The sequence below is a fragment of the Gymnoscopelus microlampas genome (assembly GCF_963454915.1).
Source record: "Gymnoscopelus microlampas genome assembly, chromosome: 20".
Lineage (NCBI taxonomy): Eukaryota > Metazoa > Chordata > Actinopteri > Myctophiformes > Myctophidae > Gymnoscopelus > Gymnoscopelus microlampas.
In genome coordinates this window covers 1,452,501-1,465,568 of record NC_139957.1, presented here as the reverse complement: position 1 = coordinate 1,465,568, position 13,068 = coordinate 1,452,501, and the positions used below count along the sequence as shown (strand labels likewise).

General features: G+C 43.5%; 1 protein-coding gene across 17 annotated transcripts in view; it reads left to right on the top strand.

Moving 5' to 3' along the window:
- Positions 1-13,068, top strand: part of kiaa1109 (KIAA1109) — a 153,289-nt gene that overhangs the window by 139,608 nt on the left and 613 nt on the right. For 16 of the 17 annotated variants that reach the window (XM_084044171.1, XM_084044170.1, XM_084044169.1 and 13 more), the window contains 8 exons: positions 1,218-1,407; positions 3,142-3,359; positions 4,344-4,595; positions 5,831-6,034; positions 7,541-7,735; positions 8,471-8,605; positions 9,072-9,237; positions 11,006-13,068. The exon at positions 11,006-13,068 is cut by the window's right edge and continues 613 nt beyond it. In XM_084044171.1, coding sequence (XP_083900297.1) covers positions 1,218-1,407; positions 3,142-3,359; positions 4,344-4,595; positions 5,831-6,034; positions 7,541-7,735; positions 8,471-8,605; positions 9,072-9,237; positions 11,006-11,222 — 1,577 coding nt within the window. In that variant the 3' untranslated portion in view covers positions 11,223-13,068. The remainder of the gene's footprint in view (positions 1-1,217; positions 1,408-3,141; positions 3,360-4,343; positions 4,596-5,830; positions 6,035-7,540; positions 7,736-8,470; positions 8,606-9,071; positions 9,238-11,005) is intronic. The other variant, XR_014599773.1, reaches the window with a different exon arrangement.

The following is a 13,068-nucleotide window of genomic DNA, read 5'->3' as shown; positions in this document are numbered from 1 at the left end:
ACCCAGCAGCCATGTATGCAACAATAAACAGTTCACACATTTGACATGACACAAGAAAAACAAAACACAATACAAAATACATACATAAAGACATACAAAGACAAGAGCAATGTCCACCTCTCAGCCTACCCTTGGCCTATAAATCCTGATTGAGCCTCAGTGTCGTCTGATGGACAAAGGACCTCTTCAGTTTGACCTTATTGTATGTAGGAACACTGTATCTCCTTCCTGAAGGCAGCAACCTATATTCTCCATACAAAGCATGGCTAGTGTTTGAAGTGATATTCCTTGCCAACCTTATCATACTATCATTATACGTAGTTGTATAGAGCCTCTGAAGTGGCTGTCCAACAATCTTTGAACAAATGTTCAGTTGCTGCAGCAGTTGTGACTTTAAGGCTACAGACAGACATCCATACCAGGTGGTACTACAGTACTGAAGAACACTCATTATAACAGAAGTGAAAAACAAAAGAAGAATCTGTCTACTAGCACCAAAAGATCTCAAACGGCGAAGGAAATAGACTCTTTGCTTTGTCTTCTTACCCACTGATTCAATCTGTTCTTTCCATGACAGAAGGTGGTCAATTACTACTCCTAGGTATATATACGAACATACCTGGTTGATCTGTTCACTATGAATAGTTATGGGGGATCTGTGTATCTCTAGTGGGGCACCAAAAACAATCTCCTCTGTCTTTTTTGTGTTAATGATAAGAGCGTTGTTATCGCTCCACTCCACCACCTTATTTACTCTGTGTTGGTGCAGTCCAGGATCACTGGAACTATCCATCACTGGAACTATCCAGTCTGAGCTTGGCCCTTGGATAGTGAAATCACAGACCATTAATCCCGCCCACTCTCCTCCTCGCCCCTCCCCTCCCCTATCCTTTCCTTTGGGGGGGGGGGGGGGGGGGCGGAGCAGAGGTGATGATTGACAGGCAAACTCCCTCAACAGCGACATCCGCAGGCAATTTTTTTTTTTTCATTGCAGTTGAAAAGGCTTTAGAAATGTGAGAGAAAAACACCTGCAATGGCTCACTAGAGAGGAATTTTCAGTTAAAACTTATTATACACGTTTGAAGGACCATGACAAAGACTTTTAATGTGTAAAACCGAATGTCATGAAACCTTTAAAGTTAAGTTAAAAACATTCAACGTGAAGTGAAAATGCTTCTACTGCAGTTAAAGCTTGTGTGATGTGCTTTGTGTTGCAGCCAACATCTCGGAGCATCCCAACCAGCAGCCCAGCCATAAGATCCAGATCACCATGGGCTCCACAGAGGCCAGGGTGGACTACATGGGCTCCAGCATCCTCATGGGAGTGTTCAGCAACGCGGACCTGCAACTGCAGGACGAGTGGAAGGTCAACCTGTGTTCCATGGACACCAACCCTTCAGAGAAAAGGTACGTTCACCTGCACAATAGGCTCTATGCACAGCAGCCATATTGGAAAGAAATTGGGCCTCTTCTTCCTTCCTTCACGATGATACTAATGAAGGCTCTGTTCGCTAGAAACACTCCATTTTGGTTCCCAAATGGCCCCTTATGGTGGGTGTGTAACTCTGAGAGTGTACAAATGGAACCAAATGAACCAAATTACGGGTCCATTTGGTTCCATTTGTACACTCTCAGAGTTATGGGGGTCCTTGAAAATAAGACAACCACTATGCCACACTAAATGGAACAGAGCCTTAATTAGTATCATTGGTAACACATGTGAAGGAAGTAAGGAAGGGGCCCAATTCATTCCCAATTGGCTGCTGTGCATAGAGCCTATTGGCCCGCGTCGTGTTCAGTGGAGGGTAGCCAGGCAGGGAGGGTGATAATTGTCACCGCAAGTCACGTACACCTACGGGCTGGGGCGGCACCTGTCAGCGGGGAGTGTTGGGCGGGGGGAGTGGGACAGAGGCTCTGCGTCCTCCCAGTGGGGGCTCCTCACTGGCAGGTGAGTCAGTAGCATTGACAACACACACAGAAATGTGTGAGGGTAGGAAGCAATATTGGCATAACAACTGAATTGGGAGAAGAGGGGGTCAAAAGCAACATACTAAAAAAGAATCAAATGACTTTATTGTACTAGAGTTGTTACGCGAGTAATGAAAATAGCTCGATCTACAATCACAACGTATCATGATGCGATGCGTTGTGTGCTTGTAGATCTGCTATGTAAATGTTTGGTAGGATTCCGTCCATAATTAGCCTGGTAAACCCTCCCTCCGGAAATCTCATTTCCATTTGATTCCAGGAGTGAGTCTGGCCTGATTGCCCATTGTGGGAGTTTCTAGCGGAATTACGAACTAACCGAGCCAATCAGCGTCCTCGCTCATTGTTTTGTGATTGACAGCGGGGATAGGCCAATCAGGTGGAACCAGAGTGGTTCACACGTCATTAATCAATTCACATTTCATACAAACTGCTCATTAACATCAAAGTCAAACCAATTACTCCTGGTGATAATCACTGCAGCCTAAAGTGGCTTAATTGGACATCAAAGGGCCACTTGGACATCAAAGCTACATTACTCCAGCCCACAGCCAAATTGCCCATATAATGGCATGCCCAAAATAAGGACGGCAGGTTGAACATGGTTACAAACTGGGACAGATCAACTGCAAAATTGTTGATACCGATGTAATAAAAAAGGTTCCACTCCTTTTATTGTGTTTGTTAAAGGAATTACTCACCCCATGAAGCCTTGAATACATTTAGTTATTTAGTTTTTGTTGCAAAAATTCTTGAGCTAATAATCCAATATTTGACTAATTGTTAATAGGAGACCAATCTTCACAAGAGCAAAACTATATTTAAACCATTTTCTTTGAACCTGGAGTATCAGTAGGCTCATCAGTGATTACACTGTGAGAGTTCTTTTGAAGTTTATATTATTCATTTATAAAGTGTTGCATTGATGGTCTCCTACCGCATCAGCATATATAATATTGGATCAGCTCAGGAATGCAACAAAAAACAAAAAGTAGCACACCTACTTGCCTCCTACAACAATTCATATGCTTATGAGTTCTAGGAGAAAGGTTTTACAACATTTTTCTCTCTCTCTCTCTCTCTCTCTCTCTCTCTCTCTCTCTCTCTCTCTCTCTCTCTCTCTCTCTCTCTCTCTCTGCCCCTCCATGTTGACAGTGAGATCTTCGTCCATGGGGACCTGCAGTGGGACATCTTCCAGGTGATCATCTCGCGCTCCACCACTCCAGACCTCATCAAGATCGGCATGAAGCTGCAGGAGTTCTTCACGCAGCAGTTTGACACCAGCAAGCGGGCTCTGTCCACGTGGGGGCCCGGCCCCTACCTGCCCCCCAAAGCCCCTGTCATCAACATGGAGAAAGGGGCCACTGAGATCTGTAAGAACACTAACCTCTTACACACTGTTACTTTTGATATCATTGTCATAGTCTTTTGAACAAAAGTCCATTGAGTAGAGAAACGTTTTAGTTTGATTAAGTCGACTACATTTTTTTTTTGGTCGGCAATGATGACGTCGTAATGCCTGATTTATACTTAGTTGCGTGCCGAAAATAGCCGATCTACAAGCTCACAACTTGTGAGCTTGTAGAACGGCTATTTTCGGCACGCTCAACCAAGAGTCAAATGTCTTGTCTGTTCTACTGGATCTCTTCTCCAGTAGTACCTCCCTAAGAGTTTTGTTTTTAGTCATCGTTGCTTAGATTTTAGTTTTGTTTTTATTTAGTTTTTGCCAGTGAGAAAAGGTAGTAGTATCTCTGGGACGTCAGTGAACACTGTAAAATCCTCAATGTGAGCGTGTACAAATGGAACACTGGCAGATACAGATAGGCTCTATTCACAGCAGCCATATTATGAAGACATTCACAGGTGTTACCAATGATACTAATGAAGGCTCTGTTCCATTTAGTCTAGCACAGTGGTTTCCACGACCCCCATAACTCTGAGAGTGTACAAATGGTTCCATTTGTACACTCTCAGAGTTACACACCTCTAAGGGGCCATTTGGAAGCCCATGAGGGTCCCTGGTCCCCAACTGTAGACCCACTGGTGTTTCCAGTGAGCCAACATGCACAATATTAGCACCCTGACTCTGTTTGACCAGAATGGAACAGAGCCTTCATTAGTATCATTGGTAACATATGTGAATGTCTTCATAATATGGCTGCTGTGAATAGAGCCTATTCAGGCTACCATTCATTTTCAATATAATCCAGCGACATGAAGATACAAAGCTACAGGCTACCTTTCATTAGAACGGAGGGAGCGCTCCGTCACGGCAGCAAAGCCTGCTTGCTCGCACATTTAATTAATGCATAATTAATGCTCCTCAATAACAATGTATCGACTCCACTCTGCTCCAGACATGGATGCGGCTCACCATCGCCACTGGCCCAGCGTGCTGAAGGTGATCGCGGGGTGTCACATCTCGCTGTTCCACATGCCCCTCCCCGAAGACACGGTGCAGCTGGGCGGCTCCATGAGCCTGCATGGCAACCACATGACGCTGGCCTGCTTCCACGGACCCAACTTCAGATCCAAGTCGTGGGCGCTGTTCCACCTGGAGGAGCCCAACATCGCCTTCTGGACCGAGGCCCAGAAGATCTGGGAGGACGGTGAGACTGATTTAACATTGGTTTATTATTTAGAATGATCTGTTCCACCTGGATGAACCTTATATTAACACATTCCACGCCAGAGTTTAATATCATAATGTACTCACCACTGCCAGCGGTTTATTGTTGTTTTTTTGACCTCGCCACAGACCTCGCTAAATACCTTATGATCGCGCGTTCAACTGTTTATAGACACACAGGGTAGCTGTGTGAGTGGCCCAGAGAAGAAATTTTCAATCGGCGACATTCCATTTTGCAGTAGTCGCAGTTTCTAAAAAAACGTTTTAAACAGCGTTCAGCACGGAGAAAAACTACACAGAGATGATGGCGATTTAGCGGAAGCTTTAGAGCGGCGGTGGATGGGAACGAAATCTTCGATTGACATTCATTTCCGTTTCCGGGTGTGCTACAATGAAATGTGTCACTGCGATAGAGAAAAAAAAAAGACCACTTTGCGTAGATCTACACGACTGACCCGCTGCGCTGTTATTTAGGTTCGCGTAGATCTACACGATTGGCACGCGATGGGTTAAGACCCATAAGAAATCAATTATTTAAAATAAATATTAATTAATAAAATGGTAAGTTTTTTAAATGTCATAACTCACAACGTATCATGGTGTGATGCGTTGAGTATGTAGATCAAGATCAACTATTTTAGTTTTTTTTGCCCGGCACAATTTGTGTTAATTTTTTCATAGTTTCAACTAAATTGATTAGTCTGATTAACTACTTGATCCCTATTTTATACTTCAACCAACACACGTCCCTGCTTCTGGTGACTGACATTGTCCTTCTAATGCGTGAGTGGACCGTGCTTTGTTTCCAGTTACTTCTGAAATTGAAATAACACCCCCTCCCTTAGAAGGACAATATCCGGTGTCAGACTCCTGCTGCGGAGTGCATTCTGACGCCACAGTTATGATTGCGCCAGGGGAGCGCTCTGTGGGTTCGTCTATTAGGAGGGGGATGTTTCTGATCAAATTTATATAAATAATCAGGCCACTGAAAAACTGTCTGGGGAGCACACAAAAGCCAGAGTAGACGTTAAAATGAGCCCAGAAGTGTTTTAAACTTCGATACTCCTTTAAGACCCGTTTACAAAATATCAGTCAAAACATCAGGACTTTCTAAAATGGGGATCGTCATCGGACCTAGACATCTGCCATCAGACGGGTTCTGATATCCACATAGCAGTTGTTTCACACAGGTGTGTGTTTGTCCGTTGTAACCAGGCTCCAACGATGACTCCACCTACATCGTCCAGACGCTGGACTTCCACCTGGGTCACAACACCATGGTGACCAAGCCCTGTGGCGCTCTGGAGAGCCCCATGGCCACCATCACCAAGATCACCCGCCGCCGCCACGAGAACCCACCGCACGGCGTGGCCACCGTCAAGGAGTGGTTCAACTACGTCACCGCCATGAGGAGCGAAGGTAACGGATAGGGTCGGGATCCGGAATTGAGGAACCGGAATCGGTTCCATCACGTTAGGAACCGTTTTACGGATCCGTTTTTTTTCACACTGTCAGAGATGCTATGTGGACTTCACGTCTGCTATACTATTACACTACCGGTGGTTCTCAAACTTTTTTTTATTTCAAGTACCGCCATAGTTATAGACCTGTAAGGGTCCATTTGGTTCCATTTGTACACTCTCAGAGTTATAGACCTGTAAGGGTCCATTTGGTTCATTTGTACACTCTCAGAGTTATAGACCTGTAAGGGTCCATTTGGAATTAGCTTGTGTTCCCAATCAATGATGTCACTGGTAGGCTGGTTTCTGAAGTGTCCACAGCCCTCCTCTGAGATACAGACCCAGTAGACAATAATTGTACCATATTATAATGAGCATTAGAGGACCAATTACATGAAGATAGATTGAAAATGGGGGAAGTGGTCCTTTAGCTATTTGAACCCTAGAGTCCCTATTCTGGGGTGAACATTCAGTAAAAATAGCAGTTCTACAACCTCACAACGTGGCGTGGTGTGACGTTGTAGATCTATTTTCAAGATATCTGGTGTAGAGGGAAATAGTAGCTGACCTATTATAGAGCCCTGGGGAACAATTAATGCCATTGAAAAGAGTTTTGTATTTTTTTTATGATTTATTTATAGCAAGTATGTATTTTATACATTTAACACATTTCAGCACAAACATAATCCACTGAGACATAGCAGAAACATAGACATAGAACAAAACAAAACAAAAAAATGACATAATATAAAAACAAAAAATAAAATAAATGAATAAATACATTTTGGTAGGCAGTCGTGATGTAACATTATAGTGGCCACGCTCAACACTGGTTCAATTCTGAGTAAGGCCCATAAATAATTTGCTCTTTTACACTCCAAACAGATTAAAACCTCTATTCAGGAAGCAAGGGTAAACATGACACAGAGACATCGGTATAACAGAGACCCAAAATTATCGGAAAACACACTGAGGGCTGAGACGCTCTTTCATCAACATCAACATCAATTAAAACAGGTGCAATTTAGATTGGCCATATTTGATATATCTCACTGAAAGTGATCTATAGGGGAACAAGAGAGCTGTACTTGAGCAAACGCTGGAAGGTGTCCCAGGTATGCAGGGCACAAACCCTGGACAGCAGACTTTCCAAACTGAGTGGAGACTCGAGGAATCACAAGCATCAAGCAGTCCTGAGAGCGATTATGATAGGCACTAGTTTTCCACTGCAAATTAATTCAAATTAAAACTTAATAAATAAATAAAAAACAATGCTGATCTCTCCTAGTCACAAGGGTGGGCCAACCAACCTTATTATAGATTCTGCAGTGATGGGTGTTATAGCTGGAAAGCAGGATCTATTGCGATAAGAAAGACCAACAGTAGATCAGCTCTCTCCCATAAGCACCCAACCATTAACCCACTCAGTCACATCAGCATCACGTGTTTTTGTCCCCGGGTCCAGAGCTGAACTTGCTGAGGAACGTAGACGCCAACAACCCAGAGAACGGAGTGGCCACCAAGAGCTCCAGCCTGCTCAGCAGCTTCCGCGCTCCCTCCAGCTACAACCACGAGACGGAGACCATCTTTGCCCTTCCCAGAATGCAACTGGACTTCAAGTCCATCCATGCGCAGGACCCAGAGGAGCCCTCGCTCACAGGTACAGTGTCTACATTCCACCACAGGTGCTAATGTGGACTGGACTATGTCCAAAACCGTAACTTTTCAGTAAATGGGGAGAAAGAAAAGAACCTGTGTTCCATTATCTCTTGCCTCTGGAGTCGACCATGTCAGCCCTGAAGAAAAAGGACAGTCATTTTGTATTTTAAAACAAAACGCCAGATGCCAGAGGGTTAATACTGAATGCGCACGCACGCACGCGCGCGCACACGCACACGCACACAGACAAGCGCACACACAGACAAGCGCACGCACACACACACACACACACACACACACACACACACACACACACACACACACACACACACACACACACCTGGCCTTCCTACAGTATATTGGGCATGTTGTTATTGGTGAAAATTGACCAAAAATTGCGGTTCTAATTTATGAGCTTGTAGATTAGCTATTTTTGCTAGTTTTGTGTGACTCTGTCACAAAGCATAAAATGGTGTATTAATTTATTAAAATATGTAGGTTTCTGCCTGACAGCAATGATACAGTATATGGTATTCCATATATCCATCCATTCTCTTTATTGCCAAAATGTACCCTGCACGACACATTGTGGAAATATATTTTAAAATATTTGTTATGTAGTATCTTTATAGATATGTGATCTGCCAAAGCCTAACTTGAATGATGTGTTTATTTCATTAATTAAATTGAGTAAGTCCTTTATAAACTAGTAAATAGCGTGTTTGTTATCCTTCAGACTCGAACAGTAAGCCCAAGGTGGAGTGCAGTGTGGTGACAGAGTTCACAGACCACATCTGTGTGACCATGGATGCAGAACTCATCATGTTCCTCCATGACCTGGTGTCTGCCTACCTCAAGGAGAAGGAGAAAGGTCAGAGATCATTCATTCATTCCATTTATGTAAAGCAGGGGTTCCCAAACCTTTTCAGCTGAGCTAAAAAATAAAATAAAATTTGTCTCCCCAGGAACCAGACTTACAAAATGAATTATGATTTAACCACTTGAGCCCTATTTCAAAAGTAGTGTAAATAGCATATCTACAAGCTCACAGCGTGTCGCATCGCGGTACGCTGTGAGCTTTTATCGGCTGTTTTCACTATTTCTTAAAAAGCTTTTTTATTCATAGATTATATTACTTATTATAGTAATGTTATAATTATATAGTAATCATAATAAATACTATATTTTGTGGGCATCTTATAATGAGCATTAGTGAGGACAATTATATGAAGATAAGGTTGACAATGGGTGATGTTTGTCAAGCCGGTAGCGGTGAAGCGGCATATTGAGTTGGTCTCCCACCCTCACACCTCGTGTCCTTCCTCTGGTCTCCTCAGCCTTGTTCGCTCCGCGCATGTCTGCCGCTCGACCCGGCCAGAAGAGCCCCACAGCCCTGCCTGACGACAACGCCACCGACAAAGACAAGGAGGACACCATCAACTACACCACCATAGACTGGAGAGAGTTCATGTGTAACACCTGGCACCTGGAGCCCACACTCAGGTCAGACACATGCAGCTTTGAACGGGCTCCCGCCCTTACTTCCTTCACAGGTGTCACCAATGATTCTAATGACGGCTCTCTTCCATTTAGTGTAGCACGGTGGTTTACAAACGTTTTACTTTCAAGCACCCCCATAACTCTGAGAATGGAACCAAATGGACCCGTAAAGGGTCCATTTGGTTCCATTTGTACACTGTCAGAGTTACATGCCCATAAGGGGCCATTTGGAACACCCTCAGGGACCCTGGACCACACTTTGAGACCCACTGGTGTAGCCAGAGTGTTTCCAGTGAGCCAGCATGCAGAATATCAGCTGACTCTGTTTGACCAGAATGGAGCACAACTTGAATTAGCAACATTGGTAAAACCAGTGAAGGAAGTAAGGAAGCGGCCCAATTTCTTTCCAATATGGCTGCCGTGCATAGAGCCTATTACACCATAATGTTATGGAGACTTTACTGGGAACCCCGGTCAACTAAGTATATAAGTTCAATTGAGTTCTATACTAGATGCTATAGTATTCTATACCAAATGTATTCCCCGAAAGTAGATGATCTGCAAGCTCTAAAAGTGTCGCCGTGTGACATGCTATGAGCTTGTAGATTGCCTATATTCGCCAAAAATGTTCTTTGATTCATAGAACAATAGCTGCAATCATAACTTTGGTTTGATCTACTTTTATGTATTTATTGTTATTATGACAGTTATTGCTAATTCAGGGTCTGCTCTCTAACTAAATTAAATGACTGACTGAAATCCCATTGTGGCAACACAGCATAGCATTTCTTAGAAAATGCATACACCACAATAAACAACAACTAACATAAAAGTGATTTGGCTACTTGCACTGTCCACTTAAACCTGATTTATACTATGATGAAGTCACACAGCGTAAGACCTAACTGATCTAGATCAGCTACTTTAAAAAATATCATGACACGCCTAAACTAGAGATGCCAGGTTGAAAGTACAAGCCACCATGAGAAGTGATGTGTTTTCTCCTTTATAAAACACTTTTCAGTCGCTGAAAACACATTTAGGGTTTTGCACTGCAGAAAATAGATCATTAGCTTTTTTCTTTTTTATACCAGCATTGTTGTTTTATTTACATCTTGTGTACAAGATGTCAAATCATCAGGGGTCGGTTCCTCAACATGTGAGCTGGTCATTATTGAGAAATAAGCCCAGACAGATTGATTAGACGGAGGCTGCCCATTAGTCTGACGTCTCAATAGTCTGATAGTGTGAGGTTATGTTTAGGCATAGTTTTTATCAGGTTAGGTTTAGGTTTAGTTATAATGCGTGCCGTCGAACCAACGGTACTATAGAACAATGGTCCCCGACGCAAGGCTGAGGATTTCGTTGCTGACTGTAAAGAAAACAGTCCATTAGATCATGCCAGGTGTGTCCAGCCGGCTCGCAAAACTTTATCAAATATGAATCAATATTATGTTACTGTGTTGTCTATTTCTCTTGTGTACTGTTGAACTGTAACATGACATTGTGTGTTTGTTTACATGCTTGCCATTTGGAATATGGCAGAAACCAAGCACCAATACTTTATTAACAAGTTTATAATGCAGGTAGTACAGTCAAAGGTTATGCTAAAATGATAACCCAAAAAGCCCCAGGGGACTTGTTTCCATTCTGGTCCATTGAACTCAATTCATCTTCATAGCAGTGGTTTGTTATCCAGAAATGACAGGCGGCTGAATGCCATGATTGACAATTCAACCAAGTGCAATAAATAAATACCTCCTCTCCTCAGGCTCATCTCGTGGACGGGGAGAAAGATTGACCCAGTGGGTGTGGACTACATCCTCCAGAAGCTGGGCTTCCACCACGCCAGGACTACAATTCCCAAGTGGCTGCAGAGGGGCGTGATGGATCCCCTGGACAAGGTGCTGTCCGTCCTCATCAAGAAGCTGGGCATGGCCCTGCAGGACGACAGGGACAAGAAAGGCAGGGACAAAGAAGAACACTGAAACGGCTACGAGGTCACACTCGCGTCTGCTTCATAGTCCGCTGCACAGCGGTGTCCCGCAAGCCAACATAGCAGCTGATTTGGGGCGTGAACGCCGCCGTGCAACGACATATAAAAGGCTTTTTCACGCGGGGAGCGACGCTACGCCTGCATTCTGGCTTGGAGCACTCCTCATGTGACATGTTAGAAAAAAGGTAAACACCATTGGACTCTTGGTGCGGGCAGGCGTGTGCGTGAAACGAGCACGAACGCATCAATTTCACAGGATCGAGATTTTTCGCGACGGCTGTCAGATTGCCCCGCATCCCCTTACCTGAATACACTCGCCTCTCATTGATTTACTAGACGCGTCAGTCACTTCCCATATGAAAGGACACTTCACCCATTTTAACCCATTAAGACCTGGAACTGTGTGATTTTTAGATTTGAGCTAAAAAGCATTATTTTACACTTTGGGCTATTCAAAAATAGCAGATCTGCTATTTTTGAAAAATCGTGAAAATGTGTGCAAATCTTTGAAATATATATATTTTTAAAGCGAACATTTTTAACTCAAATCTTTGTTTCTTGGGGTCCCTGGAACAAAATATTTTGATGGGGGTCCGCGGCCAAATACATATAATTTTGGGGGTCCTTGACATGAAAAAGATTGAGCACCACTAATATAGAAACATACGTTTTTGAGAATACTGTTGAGATTTAGGAGACGTGTAGAATCGGCTTCAGGTCTCAATGGGTTAAACCATATCTTCGTATAATTGGTCCTAATGCTCATCATAAGATGGAGCCATTTCTGTCTATTCACTCTGTGTCTCAGAGAAAGGCTGTGGACGGTTCAGAAACCTGCCTACCAGTGACATCATCGGTAGGCAGGTTTGGTTCTTTCAAACAAGATTTCAAACTTGTATTTATTTATTTTTTATGAATGCAAGAACAACGGCGTCTATTTAGGCATGCCAACTTTCCAGGCAGCGAAAGACTGTGAATTATATTAGCTTGGAATCCCCATCGAAGATTACATTACATTACATTACATTACAGTCATTTAGCAGACGCTTTTATCCAAAGCGACTTACAATAAGTGTATTCAACATAGGTAGGGAACGAAACTACTAATCACCAGAGGTCTTAAGTGTATTTCCTGTAAAAACAAGCAACCAAGAGTATACCAAGCGCTAAGGTAAAAGTGCAATATATCAGCTATCTACTTTCAAGCACATGAGATAAAATAGCCAAATCAAATGAGCACGAGCTAATCAATCCAATACAACAATAGTTCCTAAACTAGTTAACAACAAGTAGGCCAGGCAAAGAGGAAGGGTAGTGTTTCCTGAAGAGGTGGGTTTTCAACCTGCGGCGAAAGATGGGCAGTGACTCTGCTGTCCTGACATCAGTGGGAAGTTCATTCCACCACTGTGGGGCCAGAACAGAAAAAAGTCGTGACCGTGTCGATCGACCAGAAGGACCGTTGAGTGGCGGGGGAGTCAGTCGCCCCTTGGTGGCAGACCGGAGTGGTCGGGAAGGGTTGTGGGCAAGAAGATGTCACTAGGCAGGTTTCTGAACCGTACATAGCCCACGGGAAGCAGCGTGAGTAGGCGATAATGGTACCTCTTCACACATCTTCATTAGTGACGAGCAATTACATGGAGATAAGGTTGAAAATGAGTGAAGTGCCCCTTTAAATGAGGCTTCAACCTACTGTTAAAACACTCATGTATTATGTGTCGAAACACTGGATTAGAATGATCACTATTGTACAGGCTCATTTGAACTGATAAACCCATGGCAGTTTCATTAAAATGATCAATATTGTACAGGCTCATTTGAACTGATAAACCCATGGCAGT